Below are 19,491 nucleotides of genomic sequence, written 5' to 3'. Positions count from 1 at the left end.
CTGAGTCAGATCTGTTTTGGTCATTTTGCTCCTTCTGGGCTGCTGATAGGTTCCTTGTATGTTTCTCCGCTGCCTACTGTCGTTGAATGCACAAATGTCGTGATGTTTCGTAGTGTCTGCTAAGGCGTCACTCCCAACTAGTGGCTGACTCGCGTGACCCAGTTGCACGCGAGACAGGCACGGCCTCTGCAGGTCCTGCGTGCATGTCACTGGGAGGCGCCAATTCCCAGTCGCCCAGCTGCGCGCCCTTGTGGAACAGCCAGAGGTCATTGGCGCCTGCAGCGCCCGCCGCTGATGCGCTGCGTATCGCTGCCTCTGTGGCGATTCTTAGTGTCCAATCGCCGTTCGGTGATGTGCCGACGATCGTGCCAATGCCACCAAGCGTGTCGAACGCGGACGAAGGCGCAGAACGCAGCTGCAGTGCTTCCACGAGTGCGTTCAAGCGTCCTTCGCATGCAAGGCGCACTCGAGTGTCGATCCAAATGTCCCACAGGCGTGCAGCAATGAACTTCTGATCGCCTGCTATCAATGGTGACGCCAGCGCATCCATCTGGTCGAGCACTTCCTCTTTGATGTTCTCTGCGCACTTGTCGAATGCGCCTGCAGGAGACGCAGTGACTGCACCGCCGGCTCGGGGGTCTTCGCCGGCTCGATGTCTCGTGGACCAATCTCCGTCCAAATAGCCAGGCAAGTGACGTTCGTAGATGAGCTGATGCACGCTGCAAGGGGAGCCATCTTTCCTCAGGCTGGCCACTGAGCTCGACAGATCGGCATCGCGCCCGGGGCTGGTCTCGCTGGTGGAAGAGTGCAACGTCGATATGGATGACTCGAGTGGGCTCGTGTCGCTACTTTCGAAGATCGCCTGGTGCACTGCATCCGGCGTGCGTGACATGTCGCTGAGGAATGGCAGATGCTCGGGCTGCCGTGATCTGGCCCTCCTGCGCCCACCTCGGAGAGATGGCCGACGACTGGAGGCTGAACTCTCGCTCTCAGAAGTAGAGGCGCTCATGTCTTTGCTGAGCGAGGCTGAAGACCCTTCATCCTCATGGCCAGCAGCGTCTACCTTGGGCGAGCGGTTGCGCTGCTTGCGCTTGAAGAGCGCAACTTGACTTGCAAATTTGATCGAGTCCTCGTCATCGGAATTGATATCCACCCCGATTTCGTCGCTTGCATCCTTGGCCCGTGCCCTCTCCTCTGCTTTGACGCCCGCAGGATAGATTGCCTGCCCTACGCCGCTTACTTCGACATCGTAGCCATATTCTTGCGCCACCCGGTTGCACCACTGCCGGAATTCTGATGTCGTCCATTCGAACTTGTGGTCGGAATGACGGAAGCGTCGCGCAGTCTTGCCTGTCGGATCAAGGAACCCAGGTTCCCCTTCCTTTGCGGGGTCACGGTTGAAGTGCACATGGAAGGAGTAGTTGGGTGTGGTAATCAAGCACAGGGCCGGCTGGAGACGGCCGAGCACTGAGGGTGCGAATGCGTGCAGGATGGCTTCGTCGAGGTGCTCGATACTGTCGTGTAGATCTGAGCGATGAGCTTATGTTGTTCCATCGATGAAGTGAAACTGCAGGCTCGAACTCACACTTCTGTTGCAATGATGGCATCGTAGCGTTTGAGCGCTTCATTGTACTGCGCGAGGTTGCCTTTGAGCAATGATACGCAGATCGGATCCCAGCGGACCTCCTCGGAGCTGTTCTCCACCTGCATGATGACGTTCTCGATTGTTGCTTTGGCATCGCCCAAGTCCTCCTCCGACATGTCCAAGCCTGTGAGCTTGCTCGGTGACAGCTCTGGCGCTCGAAAGATCCAATGATTGGAAGGGAGTCTGGGAGATTCCAGATACTTGCCCTCTGCTGTTGGCTGCACCTCGTTGCTTATGCGTAAAGAGCCCATGGCAGCCGTGGAGGAAGCTGCTTGTTCAGCGAGATTGGGGAACCTCTCGAGCGGGAAACCGTCGACATGAAGCGGAGGTCTTGCCAGGGCAGCAAGAACTTTCCCCTCCCCACAGCCAATGTCGAGGATAGTCTTGGCATTGTTGTTGCGCAGCGTCGTGAGCAGCCATTCCTGCCTTTGAAGCCACAATGGTGGGTCAAAGGATACAGCTTGCTGGGCAGCCCCACCTGTGCGAAGGCTGGCGTGCGCTCGCTGTGGCGGCGCTTGGAATGACGTGGACAGTGAAGATGCTGCTGCTGTGGAGATGGTCATAGCGGCGCTCGGGTAGGTGTTGAACGCCTAGACTATACACCGGAAGCTATGGTCAGTCGAGATTTCTGCTCGCGCGATTGACAAAGAGTGGTAAGGTCTGCTCTTGGTTGTGAGTTGAAAGAAAAGCGAGAAGCTGTTTGTTGGACGATGACCAGCTGATAGGGAACTGCGGAATGGAGCTTTCGGTGCTCGGCGCAGGACTGCAGAGAGCACGAGAATTTACAGAGGATCGGGGAATAAAGCAGTGAACGGAGCTTGTTTGTTTGCCGGACTGGATGGCCGCTACCGAGTGGACCAGAATTGCAAGGAGCGTTGGTAGGTGGCGAAGAACGGAGAACAAAGTACGCTAGACCAATTTCGAGGGACGGAGAATCGAAGGTGTTGGTTGAGGACGGAGTGGAAGGCGCGAAGAAGGCAAACGTCGACTCTCTCGTTGTGGCTGCGCAGCCCCGGGACTCCGGCCGACAGGCGGGGCCGACTGTCGTGTGGCGTACCACAGAGGTTCCACTGCCACACCGCGCTTTTTGACAGGCGTGCGTTCCCCCCAAAGGCATTTATTTTTTGGGACTGAGTTGGGTGCAAGGGGAACGCAAAAGCAACCAATTGTCCATCGTTTATTGTGATCAAAAGGAACAAAAGGCAAGACGCCGAAGTGTTGTTAAAGACTGGAAGGGTTCATCGTGTCATAGCGTGTGAATAGGTGCGCCGGTGCGGTCATCAGAAAAGGTCATCCTCTTCCTTCACGATTCGCCCAAGGCACGCAACACGCGATTGAGGGATCTCTCATAGACGGTCGAACTCAGAGGAGGACGGCTGACCACAGCAGTAGACACAACTGACCAACACCAGCCTTTACATGGTACCGATACAAGAGAACGGCGAAGTATCAATCGTTGGTGATTGCCAGCAGTCCGAAGCCTTTCAAATCCTCAAGACTCAGTCTGGACAGGATGGGATGGGAAGGTCAAGGAAGAACTATTCAATCCAGGCAACCAGCTAATAATCTCGACCCGGGAGTCTTCAACTCTGTGTATAAACACGCGCTAGCTGTGTCTACAACTTCGTTTTCCTGCTTCCACTCGTCAGCGGCAATTCGAAAGCATCCTTGGTCGGACATCCGCTGTCATACTCGTCGTATCCTACGTTTGTAAATCATCCGAGGCGCATGAACGCTGGCCGACAAATAATAGTCAGCATGTAGTGCACAGGCCTTGCTGACCGCAGATAAGCTAGACTACCGAAGCTTCCGAAGAGCGGATCCTCTCAGACCCTGCCGAGTGTACCAACCTCGGATGATCTATCCAGCACATACCTGTATGTAAACAGTAGGCGGGAAAACGTTGGAGAAAAAAAAAAGGCAGGGACATCCTGATTCCTGGAACACGCGTGGAGCTTTCGCCGTTTCCCCGCATTTCTTTCTTCCTTGGATCTCACGTCGACAATTTCATTTCTGCATTATTGAAACAAACGGCCCTGGACAAGTCTTGGCTGGTTGACTCACTTTTGCAGCGAATGCCAAGAATTTGTGCATTGTTTGAGGCATTGGCGAAAAATAAGACAATCATGGGGGATCCTTCAGCAACCTGAACCGGATATTTCCTCCCCGAATTCCGGTGGATGGTGCAGGGAAGCAATAACGGCAGACATATATGTCCAAGGGAAAAAGCTTGGCGGGATGCGTGCGTGTGCGATTTGCATTGGAAGCCCTGACTGCCAGTGTAGGGTGGAGCTGCAGTTGAGCACTCTGCGTCTCCCTGGCTTCTATCTGCAAAAGCCGCTCTCAGACCTTCCGCTGAGGCTCACTCAATTTTCGTCGAATGTCTCTGATAAGAGGTGCCCAGCCCCAAGCGGCCCAGCCACACCGCAAGCAATGTTTGTGTGCATGTGGGCGGTGTGGGTACATCGTTCTGAATTTAGGGTTGTGTCAGTCCCCACCAAAACCGACAAGGAAATTCAATTCGTTGGACATGTGCGCTGCTGTGCTGAGTGCTCCAGTCGCCTGTCTCCCCTACAGCCAAGTGCCCCCCCTTTGTGGACCTTTGTCACGCGGCCGCTTGTCTCGCATAGCGACTACCACAGCGGCTGATGCCGTGCCCGCGCTGCGTGCCGCCCGCACTTTTTTCTTTTTTTGGGTGACCGGCTCGACCACTCCGTTAGCCTTGTTCTCATTCATCCCATAAATCGCAGCCTACCCACAAAGCGTCCACGACCACAGCACATGCATGGCATAAGGGGTTCTTTGCATCTATCCTTCAGGTGCATTCTCCCAGGTCGTGTCAGCATTGCCGCAGCATTCGTCCCGCCGTCTCATTGCAAGGAGCAGCGGCAGCAAGTCCGACTTTGTCCCGCAGCACCGGCCTCGCCAATACGTTATTGCGGAAGGCGCTGACTCCTCCACCTCACCAAGGTTGCAAAAGCTTCTCAGGCATACGACTCTGGCAGACTCCAGCGCACAAATCTGCGCTATTGTTATCGTCGGATCAGATTGACGAGGAGGATTCTTTTGTTTGCTGCTTGCTACTCCGATTTGCACCACAGCTGTAAGTACCACTTGTCATCCCCCTCGACGTGAGCGGAACAGAGGATGGGCGCGGGAAAGACAGCAGAGGGGGTGACTAGGAGCGCGACTACTCGTCTTTGAGGCGTTTATGAAGGGCCAAACGATCATGGCATAAACAAGGATCTGCCGATTCAGACGAGGAGCAAAGATTAGCAGGGCATGGAGGCGGCGTGGAGTAAGAGCAGTGGTTTGCTTGCTCGTATTTGTTGGAAGGATGCGTGGTGGGGGGACCACACGTGCAAAAAGCTAAGACTCAAATGTGAAGGCATGCATCGCTTGCTTGAGACCAAGGAAAGATGCTGGCTCGTAGAGGAGCATGGCCTTGTTGGGGGCAAAGGCACACGGGGTGATCACTCCGCGTGCCTGCTGCACAGCTTTCCTACTGTACTCGCGTCAGCCCTCTTATCGTCTCGGGAAGGAAAGGAACGGGATGTGGCGGAACGGCGTGAAACACTCTGGGTGAACTTTTTTCGGTCGCCCGCATCGTTCGCACAATACACACGCGGCGCAAACTTTTTTGGACATCGCGCTGCCACACGTGCACGCCATATCCTTGGACTCAGTCATTGCAGAAATACTGAAGTAGCCATTACTCTCCCGGTACGACCAGGATCATACAGTCTCTGCGACCGCTGGCTGCTTCGAAGTGCCGAGACCGTTGCTGGGACCGGCCGTCAAAACCATGAGCAGCGCCTTCGCGCCGAATGGCATCCCAGCTGCTTATGCCGAAAGTCAAGCCGAAGGCAACAGCAATGCGTCGCCAGCGGTAACACAAGACAGCAATCAAGGGACAGCGCAAGGTCTGGGTCTGTTGTCGACCTACCGCACGCAGACACCGCGAGAACTTGCACCGCCAGCTGGCTCCCCGATAGCACACATCAATTGCAGCGTCTATGCAGGCCACAGGCAAGCCGATGGTCCGGCGACAGCGCCACCGGCGATCACCATGATACCTGAGCGCACATTTGTCCCTCCGCCAAAAGGCTTCTTTGCGGCGGGCCCGAACAGGAGCTCATCAGCGGAAAGCACGCCAGTGTCACAAGCAGAAGCTATGCTGCCGTCGTGTGTACCCTCGAAAGGCAGACGAAGAGAATCGCTCGGCGCGCAGATGCGGAAGGGCGCCAGTGGCTCGCACTTTCATGCATCGACGGCAGACACGATCAATGCCGCAGCGGGAGCACGGCCCATCCCTACGGGTGCTCCTGGCAACCGCGCTCGCTCGCCAAGTACGGTCAGTCGGTACGGAGCGTCACCTGGTGTGCGCTTGCCGAGCGGAGGCGTAGGTGGAGATCTGTCGACCTCATTCGGCGCTGCGGCCGAGACCCTCTCGCGTTCTGGCCCGCTCCTGACCACCAGCATCACAAACGGGCGGTACGGCACTTCGGTCTCGTCATCTGGCACCACAGCACGGCCGATCCCGATGAGCAGCGCCAGCAAGAAGGCTATGGTTAGTCCGGGTTGCACACACACGCACTTTGGTGTCGAGTGCACGGGACCCTCGATCCTCGATGCGAACCTGCCGAACCTGCCGCCTAGCCAGGCAGCCCTGGCACAGCTCAAGGCAAACAGCGAAGCCGCCGCCGCTGCAGGCAAGCACCTACACCACCAGCAGGTCGGCCGTCGTGGTAGCGCAGACACGAGCGCTTCGGCGATGGATGATGGCTCGGCTGCAAGTGGCACCAAGGCCGGCAATGGGGAAGACGTCATCTACAATGGTATGAGCGTCGATCAGCTGCTGCATCGCTGCGAGTCCTGCGCAAAGGTGTACCGGCATCCGTCCTGCTTGATTAAACATCGTTGGGTGAGTCCGGACTGGTGTGGCTAGTCATAGATGCACCTGTGACCACCACTGACTCTTGGCTCTCCTTAAAAACAGGAACACACTGTCTACTGGAAGGAGGCGAGCAAGTTTCTGCTGAGCAAGCATCAGCAAGTGCAGCTGCTGGAAGCGGCCGCCATCTTGGTCGGCATGGACTCTCAGTCGCGCTCTCTGCCTGAGGAGAAGGCACTGTGGCCTGCGGCGGTGAGCCCACCTTCGAGCGGCCTGCTCGGGTCTGAGGTCTTTAACTACGAGCGCTTGATGGAGGGGAGGCGGTTACGCCAACAACAGCAGCGCGATCGCGGTGTCTCGCCGAGCATGAGTCCGCTCAACAATCTCTCTCAGCTCTACCTCGAGTCTAGCGCTCCCGCTACGGCGCCTGCAACTACCAATGGCTTTCACCAGCAGCAGTCGGCTACATCGCCGGCCACGGTGCAGGCGCAACAAGCGCAAGTTCAGCCGCAGCCGAACAAGCCTTCTCATGCTCGCACGCAAGGCGTTACCCCCGCTCTGCAGACTCAGCCCACCGGCTCGGCTGTGGGGCGCAAACTGCCTCTGTCGAGGGACGCGCGTGCTGGCTCGGAAGAAACGACACCGGAGGAAGACTTGATGGAAGATGTCACGCGCTCGTCCACGACCACCACGCTTGGCGGGCACAGCAGCAGCCATACGTCTCCTTCAGGCACCAACGCCGACTCGCCTGGCCGCTCGACAAACTCGTCCGGCGGTGGCGACCAGGACGATGGAGACGAAGATGATGATGAGTACGCGAGAGACGGGCAGCGCTATGGCATGAGCTCGGGCGGAGAGGTATTTGCCGAGCTCGACATGGACTAGTGACGCCGCGGCGAAGTGTGCCCGTCCAAGCAGGCCGAGAGCAGGAGAGGTCAGAGGGTGAGGCAGAGGCTAAAGGCGAAGATGGAGAAGATCAGGAGGAACATGTTGACGGCGAAAGTAGGAAATGCACAGGTTATGGGAGGGCACAGGCCGCAAAGCACACTCTGTACACCTGCAATGCAAAGCATGACAGCAAGTCGATTGCCACTGCACATTTGGTCGGCGTCGGTGTGCTTACGTGCGATGGCAAATCAAGCCAAAGCACTGAAACCACATCTTCCATTGGTTGCTTCGAAATCCGAGCTTTCTATGGTACGTTAATAAACCCAGGGGCCAGGGAGGTGTGGAGTGTGGTTAACCCCGCAACGGCGCCACACTCACCAATCAGCCACCGGCCCGTCGCGTTTTGCTTTGCTAGCGCGTCTTCGCATCCAGCTGCAATATCGATTATTAGTCCTAGCGAGTTTGCGACTGTTGTAAGGTACTTCTCAAGTTCCTAATGGTGAACCAACTGATATCGCCGGCGGCATTCCATTGGCTTTCGGAGTTAGGCACTTATATAAGTACCTCCTAATGGTGAACCAACTGATATCGCCAGCGGCATTCCATTGGCTTTCGGAGTTAAGCACTTATATAAGTACCTCCATCCTGTCTGCATTTTGTATCGGATAACGGCTTTCGATAGTTCCCTTCGATAGGTTTTGCGATCTGAGAATTGTTTACGCTCAAGCGCCGAAAGAGTCTGACTCGATATACTACGCTAAGATGGCACTTCTCAGCGACTCTCAGCGATACCTGCTGGGCTTGGCACAGCATGCACTGACAATGCCGCGCATGTGCATTCAGCACCGTCCATTCCTCACCACAGGAGCGGTGCTCGTACTCTTGCCCGTAGTGGCGATCGCTTATGTCATCGCTCGCGTCTCCTGCACGGCGCTCTACCACTTTGTCCGCCTCCACGTTTTCCACGCCGATCCTTTCCAACATGTACCGCGGCCCAAGAGCAGCTTTACACCTGGCAGGCTGTTCTTGGGAGATACATCCGAGATCCACGGGGCGGTGATGGGCGTGCCGCAGCGCAGGTGGTTCAAGGAGCTCAATAGCTCCGTCATCTGCTACCGTGGAGAGCTGTACGGCCCCCGCCTCTTGGTGGCCGATCCGCTCGCGATCTCACACATTCTCTCCTCTGCGCAATCGTACGACTTCCCCAAGACGGTGCTCGATCGAGAGTTTCTTGCTCGCCTGATCGGACCAGGAATCATCGTTGCCGAGGGTGATGCCCACAAGGCGCAGAAAAAGGTGCTCAGTCCTGCGTTCAGCACGAGCGCCATCAAGGACCTGGTGCCCATCTTTTGGAAGCATGCTCGACGACTGACGGACAAACTGGGCGAGATGGTCGATGGCACTGAAGGACGAACTCAGGAAGCCATGTCCCTGAGCCAGACGGAACTCGCGGCGAAAGCCAGCATCACGGGCAAGCCAGTCACCGATATTACCTGGTGGCTCAGCCGCACCACGCTGGACATGTGAGCAAGCGGTGCGTAGTAGAGTACGATGCATTCTCCTGATTTTCGCACCGCATTTCTCTGCACCGCAGCATCGGAGAAGCAGGGTTTGATGAAGACTTTGGCACCATGGCCATGAAGGACGGCCAGGCAGGACACGAAATGGCCGAGAGCTTCAACAGTCTCATAGGCGCATCGTCGAATTTCTCCCCGCTATCGATCATTCTGTTCATCCTGGGACGCTACATTTCTGTCTTCGAGTATGCGAGGCGTCAAATTAACCCCCAGACGAAGGCAATGGAAAAGTTACTTGCCAGCATGAACCGCGTTGCGCTGGACATCGTCCACCGCAAGCGCGAACAGATCATCCGCACAATGGAGGAAAATGGCCTGGGCGCGAACGGCAAGCTGCGCAAAAGCGACTGGGAGGATGTCTCGGCCGGATCCAAGGTAGACATTTTGCATCAGATGATGAAGACGAACATGTCGTCCGATGTCAAAGACAGCAATCGCCTTTCCGATGATGACATTCTTGCGCAGATTTCCAACTTTCTCCTCGCTGGCCACGAAACGACCGCGACCGCCATGTCTTGGATATTGTTTTACCTTGCGGGCAACCTTGAGGTGCAGGACAAGGTCCGCGCTGAAGTGCAAGAGCACATGTCCGGCCGCAACGAGCTGAGCTACGACGGGATCAATGCGCTGCCTTGGGTCGACGCGGTCGTGCGTGAATCCTTGCGCCTTACCCCACCTGTCTTTTCGTTGCAGAGAGAAGCGAGAGTGGACAAGGTTATCCCGCTCAGCAAACCTTATCCTCGGGAGGATGGCAAGGGAACGTTCGACAAGCTTTTGATCCCCAAAGGAATGGAGTTCATCATTCCGATTGAGCTTCTCAACACGAGCGAAGACGTGTAAGTATTCTCTTCAGCGAACTGATCTACGCTTCTGCTCACGCTTTCATCCGAATTACCCAAACCGCAGGTGGGGCCCGGATGCGCTGGCGTTTAGGCCGCAGAGATGGTTCAACTTGCCGACGGAGGTCAATAATGACTTTGACTTTCCCCTGCATCTCGCGACTTTTATAGCTGGTGGGTTGACGCTACGCTCGGCTTGTCCGCGATATTGTGGACGATGCGGATGCTGACTGAATCGCCTTTTCTCACCATCTTGGGATAGGTCCACGAGGGTGAGTACCTTGCGAAAGTACGTGCTGCGGCGCCCGCTTTTCTGATGCGCTCCCTCACCCTGAATCGATTCCAGCTGCATTGGGAGCAGGTTTGCAGTGATCGAAGCCAAGGTTCTGTTGATGCAACTTGTGTCCGTGTTCCGATTTGAGCGTGTTCTAGGGTGGACGATCGAGCCAAAGCTGGTGAGTCGTGTTGCGAGTGCATTTTTGTTTTTGCGCGAGATACAGCCTCTCTACCATCCAACGCGGCCGCTGAATAGCCTACTGGGCTCATTGATCTGGACAGTCACTCGTCACGCGTTCCCGCGTCGTCGGGCAAGAAAAAGCCGGCCCGCAAATGCCACTGCGAATTTCGCGCGTCTGACTGCCTCCTTTCGCTTTGGTGTATTTCACACCACGCCGTTTTTGATGTGTTGACTTGGTATGAACGAGCACAAGCTTTTAAACCAACGTTTCAAAGAGACATGAACGAGAGTGATATTATAGGATCGTAATCTACATGACGAGAAACCAATACACTTGTGTTTGAAATTGGCCCAGCTTTCTTGACCTGTTGCGAGGTGGCAAGGCTTGCAATCGAGATGCGACAAGGGAATCCAGAGTCTGCCTGACGGGAAACTGAAGCGCGCAGCATGCTAATGTTCCGATTGCTACGACATTCCTCAACGTCTGAGTGCTGATGTAACGGATGAGGGAGAATCCAAGATGCTGCAAGCCAAGAATGGACACGGAGCAAAAAAAACGACCAATGCAGGGGTCGAACCTGCAACCTCTGCTTGCCCCAAGCGCATGAAGCAATCATCACATGTAGGAGAGCAACGCGCTACCATTGCGCCAATTGGCCCAATGACTATCTCAATGCTAGAGGCTATAAAACTAGTTTGAGAGGCCAGGTTTGCAAGTGTCTCCTCTCTTGAGCTTTTGCTCGCTTTTTTCACTACTCCCTTGTCCGCGCATTTTCCTGTTTGAGACGGAAATGAGTAGAATTCAGCTATGCGGTACCAAGAAGCACAATCTTTGGCGTAAAAAGGACAAAAGCCATACAGCATGTAAGACGCAAGTACAGATGCGCTCAGATCTGTCTGCAGTTACTGCGTTAAATGGCGTCATGTCATCCCAAATCGCAACGAAGAGGGATACACAAAATATCATCTCTCCCACGAGGAGCGACTCGTTCAAGAGGGCCTTGCGGCGGATGGAAGTCACGCCAAGCAAGATCACATCTCGTAACCGTTAAACGCCGGAATCTTAGTCCCGAGCGGATGCGGGAGCTACGGTAGGTTACTCTTGCGGCCTTGTCCTTGGAGAGGTGTGGGATCACCAGGTCAAAGCTTCCTCTACGCACGTTGTCCGTTTTCTCTCCGCACGAGATGATGCCTGCTTGCAGCATCCAATTGTCTTGACGCACATCCTTGGAAATCTCGATGCACATACGTCCACTGCGTAATTGCCGCCATGCGAGGTAAAAAGTCAAGCCGGGCTTATGATGACGCTAAATGTAGCACGCCGTCGTCTGTCCCCTTTCCTTCGATCTTTCCCAAACCACTGAGCACGGACTCAGTGGATTGGCTGCTCCCGGACCAACTGTGTCTTGTGCGGAATTTTTTGACGGCAAAAGAATGCGCGACATTCATCACCGCCTGCTCGCAGCTGACATTCATCGCCTCGCCACCGCCACGAAAGGGAGAGGCTCATCGTACCAATGATCGTTTCAGCTTTGAGGATCAGGCTTTTGCCGAAAAGTTGTGGGAAGCAGGACTTGCTCAGTGCTGTCAAGGGTGGGTGGGCAGCGAGGCAAAGGTCAATGGCAGAACAGCGAGTGGCCTGAATCCAAACATTCGCGTGTGAGTGCACATCATTCCTTGTGGCGTCTCCGAAGATTGGCTGACGCTCTTTTATTTCTGGCAGCTACCGCTATTCTCCATCTCAGCTGTTTGGCGCCCATTACGATGACTCTGTGACGGATCCCAAGACCGGCAAAAAGAGCGAGTGGACTCTGCTCATCTACTTGTCGGGCATCGAAGACGGCATTGAAGGTGGCGAGACCGTGTTCTACAAAGACCATTCCCGAAAAGGCGACAGCGACAGGGAAATCGTGGCACCGCTCGAGCGAGGGAGTGCACTGCTGCATCGACATGGCAATGTGAGTCCCTGCATGCGTGCTGCATCAACGTCGCGACGGGAGCTGAGTCGGTATGAATCGTGATGCGACAGGCATGCATGCTCCATGAAGCTCGACCGCCTCGAAAGGGTACCAAATGGGTTCTTCGATCGGATGTCATGTTCGGCTAAGCAGCATACTACAATATAGCGTACGACATACCCTGGGACGAGGAAACGAAGCGCTCACGGCTCGTATTATTTTGAAATTGGAAGCCCCACAATCGCTCTCAGCTGGCCTTTCGCACATCTGTGCGGACCAATGCAGGCGGAAAGCCCCATGCATGTCATACCGAGCAGACAGAGGACACGTGCCAGAATACCCTTCAACACAGGACAGAGGGCCAAAATCTTCAGCAGCCATCGGCTTACTGGCCTTGGCATGTTCATGATACTTCACATCACCTGCACCAGCCGCGTCGCATCACGCGTCTCCCGGTTGGAAACTTGGGAGCGACTGGCTATCGTCCAGTGTAAGGTGGGCGCTGGGGGAACGACCATGTGCACCTCACGTCGCCAAAGCAGCATTGAAACGTTGTTAAGAAGCTCTTTAAAATTGTACAGCTTTAAGTTGTGATTCTTGACGGCAGGCCAGAATGACGACGAGACATTGATGAGGCGATGGGAGGCTCCCGCTCTTCGCCTCACAACTTCACATATCATAGCCTCTCAGCTCTCGCTCAAATTTTCGAGTTGTAGTACATGCAGGTATAGGTTAGCAGTTTCCAAAGGTCTGAACACGGCGGGGTTGGCACTCTCCGTCGTGAGCGCGAGACTCGATGAAGGATCCAGTTCGCCAATCGATGATGATGAAACGTCAGTTGGCGGATTGGTCTTCATTTGAACAAACAACTTTCATGTAAAACATACATATAGTAGGGGAACTGCCGACCTGTCCAGGCGCCCAGCGTCTGTTGCGCAATTTTGAATTTTAGCGCTGTTCGTACATGGCCCCCTGACTCATGATGACAGATGGAAAGAAGCATGCAAATATGATATGTTATATTTTAATTTATTGTGAATGTGAAACCTAATTTCCTCCCTGCGGCGTGATACCCTCAAAAAGGAATGTTACCGCATACGACCGGAAACCCCCAGGAACAGAGCCTTTCCATTGCAGTCCTGTACCTAGCAGCGCCTGCTAGAGCTTGACGCAGGCTGCGTCACCGCATCACAAGCTAAAATCCTTGGGATGCGCTTGTCTGGGCTCTGGTCACGTCACTCTGGCATTACAGGTGTTTTCTCGCGGTTCTGGCCAGTCTCTTGTCTCTTCGGCTGACTCGCCTAGAGAGAATCATGCACAAAATTAACCAGCATCAGAGCATTGAAGGAAATCACACAGCAACTTGAGTGCAACATCTTCCGTGTCCGTTGCACTTGCCAGTTGCCACACTGCCGGTGTGCTGCATGGAATTCCGCCGTGTTGTTTTTCCGGGGGTTGATGCCATGTGGCCGACGGCTTGGCGACCACGGCAGCCGATGCCGCGACAATTACCCCAATGTGAAACACGTGCTCTGCCGCACGTGTCGCGAGTCGCAACAGGACGGACAAACTCGTCAGAACAGGTGCGATCTCCAGGTCATTTTGATGGGACCTGGGCACTTCAAATTTCGCAGTAAATGTGGATCACTCATCAGCGTCCCCCTTCCGTGTCGATCCTATCTCTCGACTCTTCTACCCCCTTCAGTTGCAACAAATCAATGCTGCGTGCAGCGGAATCCCTGTCACGACGCACGATCACAAGAAACTCCTGCGCGGCGGTGCTCATTGCGGGGACGAGGAACAACGCACTATCAGTCAGGGACATGTGAGTCGTTCTTATTAGAGGGTTGCTGACAGCTGCACGCTGGGTGCGGAACACTGGACAAGTCGGCCTTTCGCGCAGTCGAAGCAGCCAGCAGCAGATAAGCACATGCCCTTGTTCCCGGTTCCCACCTGCTCGTCCTCTCTCTGCGCTATGCTCTGGTGCGCTGCCAGCAATTGCGGTCCTTCGGTGCTTAATGCAAACCAATTACGCCGAGGTGCAGATGCACTCTACGAAGGCAGGGAGGGAGGATGCCTAGGTTCATCCAAGTCTGAGGAACATACAGGTCCATATACCAGAGTCGAGCATGAGTGATAGGGGGAGAGGGGAGACCCTCATGTGCCGATGGTGGGCCCCATTGCCGTGACAAAGCTGAATGTATCGTCATCTGTTTCTTTCCATCCTTCACAACAGGTTCACCCGTCTTCTTCGGTCTCTACACTGTTGCTCCTCTTCAAGCGCGTCCTTCTGTACATACAACTAGCCACCCCCATACATACTCCCCCACCTACATCTGATTGAGCACAGCGTCTACTAGCTTCTTTTGGTCACTGGAGCTCGCGGGATATATGCATAAACTAGCGCGTTGCAATGCGCGCCGCTTCCTTCGCCCCTCGTGACCACCTGCTACGACCCATCCGGGGATCCGACCTACACTTACGCTCAGCTGTATCGAGATGGGGCAGCAGCATTCACCGTACCGGGTCAGTGTAGCCAAGAATACGCAGGCAGGAGGGCGTTCGTGTTAATGGAGTGAACTCGTTGACTAAAAGCCATCCAACTCTGCTGCCAGCTGCAGTTGTATCATTTCGCCACTCCTCCCAGGAGGACAAGATCGCGAACAAGACGCACTGCCGCGCGTCCAGGATATCCCGCAAGTTGAGGCCAACATCTCCAGAGCCATTGCCACATACATGGTCAATGACCCCAACCTCTACCCAGAGCTCATCGAGACAGCCCAGGCGGCGCTCGAAAAGCATGACCCAACGGCCGAGCTAGATTTCGAGGGCGTCCTCGAGGAGGACTCGATCTACCCAGAGGTCCGCGCTGCCGTGACGAACATTGATGATCCGTCGATGCCCGTCAACAAGCTCGGCGCCTGGTTCCTGGGCATCGTTTCCACCATCCTCATCTCTGGTATCAACCAGTTCTTCATCTTCCAGTCGCCCTTGACTTCCATTACGTGTATCATCGCCCAGCTGGTAGCCTTCCCGCTCGGCAAGGCGCTCGCCTTGATCCCATACAAGGCCGAATGGCCGCTGGGCTGGTTCATCAACCCGGGCCCATTCAACATCAAAGAGCACACCCTGATCACCGTCATGGCCACAGTGGCCTACGGCCAGGCATACGCCACCGAGATTCTGACTGTCCAAAAGGTATACTACCACCAGGAGATTCCGGCAGGATACCAGATCCTCCTCAGGCTCTCCACCCAGCTCACCGGCTTCTCTTACGCCGGCTTCATCCGCCAGTGGCTCGTTTGACCCGCGGCTATGATCTGGCCTACCAACCTACCCAACTGTGCACCAATGAACACCCTGCACCACACCCAGGAGGCCGCAGAGGGCTCCAAGTGGTCGCGAAACCACATGTTCGTCACTGTGTTCCTCGCAATCCTCTGCTGGGAGTTTGTTCCTGTGTACCTCTTCACCTCTTTGACCTACTTTAGCTGGCCAAGTACGTTCCTTTGGCACGCATACATGAAGGGACTCGCCTGAGGACCTGATTTTGCGTTCTACCCCTTTCAGCCTGGATCACGTCGGAGAACTATGGCATCAACATGGTCTTTGGCGGTACCGGAGGCATTGGGTGCGATTCCATCAGCAACGGGAGTTTGAATTCAGAACGGTCACTGATGATCATTTGGATTACAGTTTGAACATGATCTCTTTGGACTGGTCAACCCTGGGATACCTAGGCTCCCCGCTCTGGTAACCTTGGTTCTCGATCGCCAACATCTCTTCCGGTTTCATGTTCTCCATCTGTTTCATCTCACCGATGCTGCACGCGAAGAACTACTTGTATGGTGCATACATCCCCTACTCGTCGGGTCTGTCCTACGACCGCTTCAGGAATCCATTCAACTCGACTCACGTTCTCGGTGCCAACGGCGAACTGGAAGAGGCGGCGTACGAAACATACTCCGTTCCGTACCTGCCTAGCTCGTTCATGGTCTCGTACGCTTGGGGCTTTGGCGCCATCTTGTGAGTCTTGTTCACGTCTCACTCTTCTATGGCAAGGGCACTGTCAAACAGTTCCGGCGCACAATCGGCGATGAGCCCGACATTCACGCTCGCCTCATGTCTCGCTACAAGGAAGCGCCTGTCTGGTGGTACACAGCGACGTTCCTCGTTTCATTCGACATGGCCGTCCCCGCCGTCTGCAGTTACTCGACCAGCTTGCCAGTCTTGGCCTTGATCATCGCCCTCATCCTCGCTGCAATCTACACCCTTCTGCTCGCGATAATCTCGGTCATCACCGGCTCAACCATAGGCCTGAACGTCATCACGGAGATAATCATCGGATACATGCTTCCAGGCCACCTAGCGGCCATGATGATCTTCAAGTGCTTCGATTACATCACCATGGTACAAGCTGTCACCTTCCTGAGCGACCTCATGTTCGGCCACTACATGAAGGTGCCCCCGCGCACGATGTTCGCCGGCCAGATGATCGCGGAGATCCTCTCCGTCTTTGTGCAGCTCGGTGTCATGGCCTGGATCTTCCAGAACGTCCCCGGCCTCTGCACTGCCGACGCGCACCCATCTCGTTTCACGTGCAGCTACGCACGCACCTTCTACACCGCCAGTATCCTCTGGGGTCTCATCGGGCCGCGCCACGCATTCGACGAGGGCGCCCGGTACCAGTACACCAACATCATGTTCGCCATCGGGGCATTCCTGCCGATTCCGATATACTTCCTCGCGCGCAAGTTCCTGAAGTCGTTTGTCTGCTTCATCAATTGGCCTATCATATTCTCTGGTCCTGGCTACTTCCCTCCCGCCTCTGCGCCTTCATACACTGCCTGGGCCACCGTCGGTTTCTTCTTCCAGTACTTTCTCAGGAAGAAGCGTCCAGTCTTCTGAGGGTCGTACAACAACGTCATTAGCGCGGTTTTGTAACTCGGGGACGGCCATCTCCGTCATCATCATCACGCCCGCGCTACAATATCCCCGCGCCCCGGCGCTAGACAACGTCTTCTACACCGAGACGGGCATTCCTTGGTGGGGAAACAATATTGAAGCGAACACGCTGCACGGCCAAGGCTTGGTCCGCTACCCTGTCCCGGACCAAGGCTTCGCGCCCGCGCCCGACGGACAGTGGGACCCCAGCCCTTCCGCACGCTCGGCTTGAGACCTGACGCGTAGCCCGCTCGTTTCGGCCCGGGCTGTCTTCTTGAGGTACCCGATAACAGCCTGTTCTATCCCTTTGCCAATCCGCTCTCGCTTCGAGCCATGCTCCTCGCTGCACTGCTATGCTTTGTATTTTTGCATTCCCGGATCTATTTGCTCATGCAGGATGATTCCGTCGCTTTCACGCAATTGCCATTCGTCCTGGCTAAATGACAAGGAGGGGCAAGCTGGAACATTTCATAGGCCTGAAGTCCAGTGTTAGGGCGGTGTGCGCCAGAGAATTATGGCTTTGATAGGTTCGAAATGTGAGATGCCTACCGGCAGTCTTATAATTTTACGATGATGGATTACCCAATGCCTACTATACACGACGCAAACTCTCACAAGACACACTCAGCCTTTTTTGTGTGCCTTGAGCTTGCCTTTGAACTCATTAAGCCTCTTGTGGTTGATGAGGCGCGCCTGGTGACTTTCTTCCTGCCCAACAGCGCCAGCAGTAGCCCGAGGTGCGTAGGTATACCCTGTCTGCACGGCCTGTGGAACTGTGACGTGACGACGATTTGGATCAATCTGCGCTTGAATCTCTTGAGCCTCGTTCCGATACGTCCTCCTGATTTCTCGGTTGGACTGCGGAACGTTGCGTGTCCGGTAGGATGCAGATCGCTTCAAGATCGGCCGCGACCATACCTCTGCGAGAAGCGAGGCTGTCGTCAGGAATGGCACCTCGGCAAAGGCTCGTGGAAGAAGCTCACCGATCAGCTTCTCTGCGATCCTCTTGATCCTCGCATCAACTCGGGGACACATGCTGTAGAAGAGCACAATCTTGCCTAGACCGCTCATTTTGAGACTTATCTCGTCCACATGTAGTTTCTCCAAGATTGCAAAAAATTGCCGCTGAATGTTGAGTGCAGGTAAGGAGCGATCCGGCAGAGGTTCAAGCCACCGCTTTACCCCCTCTAGAAGATTGTTGTCCAAGATTGATTGTTGCAAGTGGGTTCTGCCGGGCCCAAGTGAAGAGTGTCAGGACAACCGGAGCGCCATACTTCGGCACGCCGCCTTACTTTTGCAATGTGTTGACAACCTTTGGGAGCAGCTTGAGTTTCTCTGTCGCCGGCCTCTTCTTTTCATTTGCTTCAATGTCCGCGTCGGCTGCAGCGATCATATCATTCTTGAGCCTCTCCACTTCTTCATCGGCCAGTTGATCGAGATCCTATTCGACATACACGCGTCAGGCACGTCTTCCATGAGGAAAAATAAGATCAGCACGCACATCTTCGCCTGTCCTTCGCTTCTTTGGTCGCTTCTTGCCGACGCTGAGGGCGGCGTCGATTTGTGCATTGATCCGGACCTGCGAAACTGTTCCCACGAAACAAGCCCAATCAGGATGAAGGATCCTCTCGTGGAGCCAAATTCAAGCCTCACCCTCTGCTCGGGTCATTTCTCGCTCCTCTTCCTGCTCCTCTTCTGTAGATCTGTCTTTTCTCTTCCTGTGAGGAGCGAGAAGGGACGTCAGCAAGCCTGGGCTTCGTTCAAGGGTAAGCCCACACACTTTTTTTTCTTTAAGCTTGTCTCTGCGCTTCCACCTTGATTTTCCTCTCCCTCTGAGCCTGACTGTATTGGGTTAGCATCGTCCCCATCTGCAAGACCGCCTTCTGCCTCCGCATCCCTCTCTGCTTGCTCGTACGTCATGTCGCCCCCATCAAGTGGCACAGGCACGCTGCTATCATCCACTGCGTCTTGCCCATCCTCGTCAGCAGCATCAGCGCCTCCTTCGACAACATCAACGGGTGCTTTTAGAACTGTCGATCCGGAAGCTTGTAGAGCACCTGCCCCAAGGCCAGTGTCGATGGAACCGGCTTGGTCGCCGGGCGCCGAGGCGTTACTTCCTGGGCTGGTTGACATGGCTGAGTGTCGTACCCCTCCAATGATTCGTCCTGGGTATGCTAATCAGACTAGCACAAGTGTCCATGAGTTCCAGGATGGCGCGAACGAAGTGCAGCCTTCATCACAAGAGTGTTGTTGATGACGAATGGGTTGAGACGATGTCGATTGTAGTAA

At 55.1% G+C, this 19,491-nt stretch overlaps 7 protein-coding genes and 1 non-coding gene across 8 annotated transcripts; 4 read left to right on the top strand and 4 right to left on the bottom strand.

The window, feature by feature from the left end:
- Positions 1 to 127: 127 nt before the first annotated feature.
- K437DRAFT_261153 (uncharacterized protein) lies at positions 128 to 2,208 on the bottom strand (the record flags this gene model as incomplete). Its single annotated transcript, XM_013390113.1, has 2 exons — positions 128 to 1,514; positions 1,586 to 2,208. The coding sequence occupies 2 exons, from the start codon at positions 2,206 to 2,208 to the stop codon at positions 128 to 130; spliced, it is 2,010 nt and encodes a 669-aa protein (XP_013245567.1).
- On the bottom strand, positions 1,990 to 2,960 carry K437DRAFT_162864 (uncharacterized protein). The gene has a single exon (XM_013390112.1). The coding sequence runs from the start codon at positions 2,760 to 2,762 to the stop codon at positions 2,241 to 2,243; it is 522 nt and encodes a 173-aa protein (XP_013245566.1). The 5' UTR covers positions 2,763 to 2,960; the 3' UTR covers positions 1,990 to 2,240.
- Positions 2,961 to 5,450: 2,490 nt separating this feature from the next.
- K437DRAFT_266389 (uncharacterized protein) lies at positions 5,451 to 7,424 on the top strand (the record flags this gene model as incomplete). Its single annotated transcript, XM_013390111.1, has 2 exons — positions 5,451 to 6,569; positions 6,645 to 7,424. The coding sequence occupies 2 exons, from the start codon at positions 5,451 to 5,453 to the stop codon at positions 7,422 to 7,424; spliced, it is 1,899 nt and encodes a 632-aa protein (XP_013245565.1).
- A 679-nt stretch (positions 7,425 to 8,103) lies between these two features.
- Positions 8,104 to 10,646, top strand: K437DRAFT_253920 (cytochrome P450). Its single transcript, XM_013390110.1, has 6 exons — positions 8,104 to 8,950; positions 9,022 to 9,840; positions 9,911 to 10,017; positions 10,106 to 10,115; positions 10,190 to 10,298; positions 10,402 to 10,646. The coding sequence occupies exons 1-6, from the start codon at positions 8,190 to 8,192 to the stop codon at positions 10,477 to 10,479; spliced, it is 1,884 nt and encodes a 627-aa protein (XP_013245564.1). The 5' UTR covers positions 8,104 to 8,189; the 3' UTR covers positions 10,480 to 10,646.
- Positions 10,647 to 10,857: 211 nt separating this feature from the next.
- K437DRAFT_t5 lies at positions 10,858 to 10,959 on the bottom strand. The gene has a single exon. It is a non-coding gene; the product is annotated as a tRNA-Arg (tRNA).
- Positions 10,960 to 11,461: 502 nt separating this feature from the next.
- K437DRAFT_162716 (uncharacterized protein) lies at positions 11,462 to 12,539 on the top strand. The gene is made up of 3 exons (XM_013390109.1): positions 11,462 to 11,959; positions 12,024 to 12,258; positions 12,330 to 12,539. Exons 1-3 carry the CDS (start codon positions 11,571 to 11,573, stop codon positions 12,405 to 12,407), a joined length of 702 nt encoding a protein of 233 aa, XP_013245563.1. The 5' UTR covers positions 11,462 to 11,570; the 3' UTR covers positions 12,408 to 12,539.
- Positions 12,540 to 14,994: 2,455 nt separating this feature from the next.
- K437DRAFT_289831 (small oligopeptide transporter) lies at positions 14,995 to 17,434 on the top strand (the record flags this gene model as incomplete). The annotated part of the gene is made up of 7 exons (XM_013390108.1): positions 14,995 to 15,558; positions 15,634 to 15,757; positions 15,829 to 15,889; positions 15,955 to 16,011; positions 16,153 to 16,257; positions 16,290 to 17,152; positions 17,190 to 17,434. The coding sequence occupies 7 exons, from the start codon at positions 14,995 to 14,997 to the stop codon at positions 17,432 to 17,434; spliced, it is 2,019 nt and encodes a 672-aa protein (XP_013245562.1).
- Positions 17,435 to 17,762: 328 nt separating this feature from the next.
- Positions 17,763 to 19,469, bottom strand: K437DRAFT_253915 (uncharacterized protein). Its single transcript, XM_013390107.1, has 6 exons — positions 18,983 to 19,469; positions 18,856 to 18,920; positions 18,704 to 18,789; positions 18,495 to 18,643; positions 18,186 to 18,430; positions 17,763 to 18,122 (listed from the first exon to the last, which is right to left on the bottom strand). Exons 1-6 carry the CDS (start codon positions 19,333 to 19,335, stop codon positions 17,827 to 17,829), a joined length of 1,194 nt encoding a protein of 397 aa, XP_013245561.1. The 5' UTR covers positions 19,336 to 19,469; the 3' UTR covers positions 17,763 to 17,826.
- Between the last annotated feature and the right edge of the window lie 22 nt (positions 19,470 to 19,491).

The sequence above is a fragment of the Tilletiaria anomala genome (assembly GCF_000711695.1).
Source record: "Tilletiaria anomala UBC 951 chromosome Unknown K437scaffold_7, whole genome shotgun sequence".
NCBI classification, from domain to species: domain Eukaryota; kingdom Fungi; phylum Basidiomycota; class Exobasidiomycetes; order Georgefischeriales; family Tilletiariaceae; genus Tilletiaria; species Tilletiaria anomala.
This window is presented reverse-complemented; position numbering and strand designations above follow the sequence as displayed.

What these genes read in the sequence shown, in the direction of transcription:
- K437DRAFT_162864 (XM_013390112.1), bottom strand. Translation starts at nt 2,762, where the DNA reads ATGCCTTTGGGGGGAACGCACGCCTGTCAAAAAGCGCGGTGTGGCAGT.
- K437DRAFT_253920 (XM_013390110.1), top strand. Translation starts at nt 8,190, where the DNA reads ATGGCACTTCTCAGCGACTCTCAGCGATACCTGCTGGGCTTGGCACAG. An exon ending in CTCAACACGAGCGAAGACGT is followed by an intron (nt 9,841 to 9,910) that starts GTAAGTATTCTC and finishes CCCAAACCGCAG; the next exon opens with GTGGGGCCCGGATGCGCTGG. An exon ending in GGACGATCGAGCCAAAGCTG is followed by an intron (nt 10,299 to 10,401) that starts GTGAGTCGTGTT and finishes TGATCTGGACAG; the next exon opens with TCACTCGTCACGCGTTCCCG.
- K437DRAFT_162716 (XM_013390109.1), top strand. Translation starts at nt 11,571, where the DNA reads ATGCGAGGTAAAAAGTCAAGCCGGGCTTATGATGACGCTAAATGTAGC. An exon ending in CTGAATCCAAACATTCGCGT is followed by an intron (nt 11,960 to 12,023) that starts GTGAGTGCACAT and finishes TATTTCTGGCAG; the next exon opens with CTACCGCTATTCTCCATCTC. An exon ending in TGCTGCATCGACATGGCAAT is followed by an intron (nt 12,259 to 12,329) that starts GTGAGTCCCTGC and finishes GTGATGCGACAG; the next exon opens with GCATGCATGCTCCATGAAGC.
- K437DRAFT_253915 (XM_013390107.1), bottom strand. Translation starts at nt 19,335, where the DNA reads ATGTCAACCAGCCCAGGAAGTAACGCCTCGGCGCCCGGCGACCAAGCC. An exon ending in AGAAATGACCCGAGCAGAGG is followed by an intron (nt 18,790 to 18,855) that starts GTGAGGCTTGAA and finishes TCGTGGGAACAG; the next exon opens with TTTCGCAGGTCCGGATCAAT. An exon ending in AGCGAAGGACAGGCGAAGAT is followed by an intron (nt 18,644 to 18,703) that starts GTGCGTGCTGAT and finishes TATGTCGAATAG; the next exon opens with GATCTCGATCAACTGGCCGA.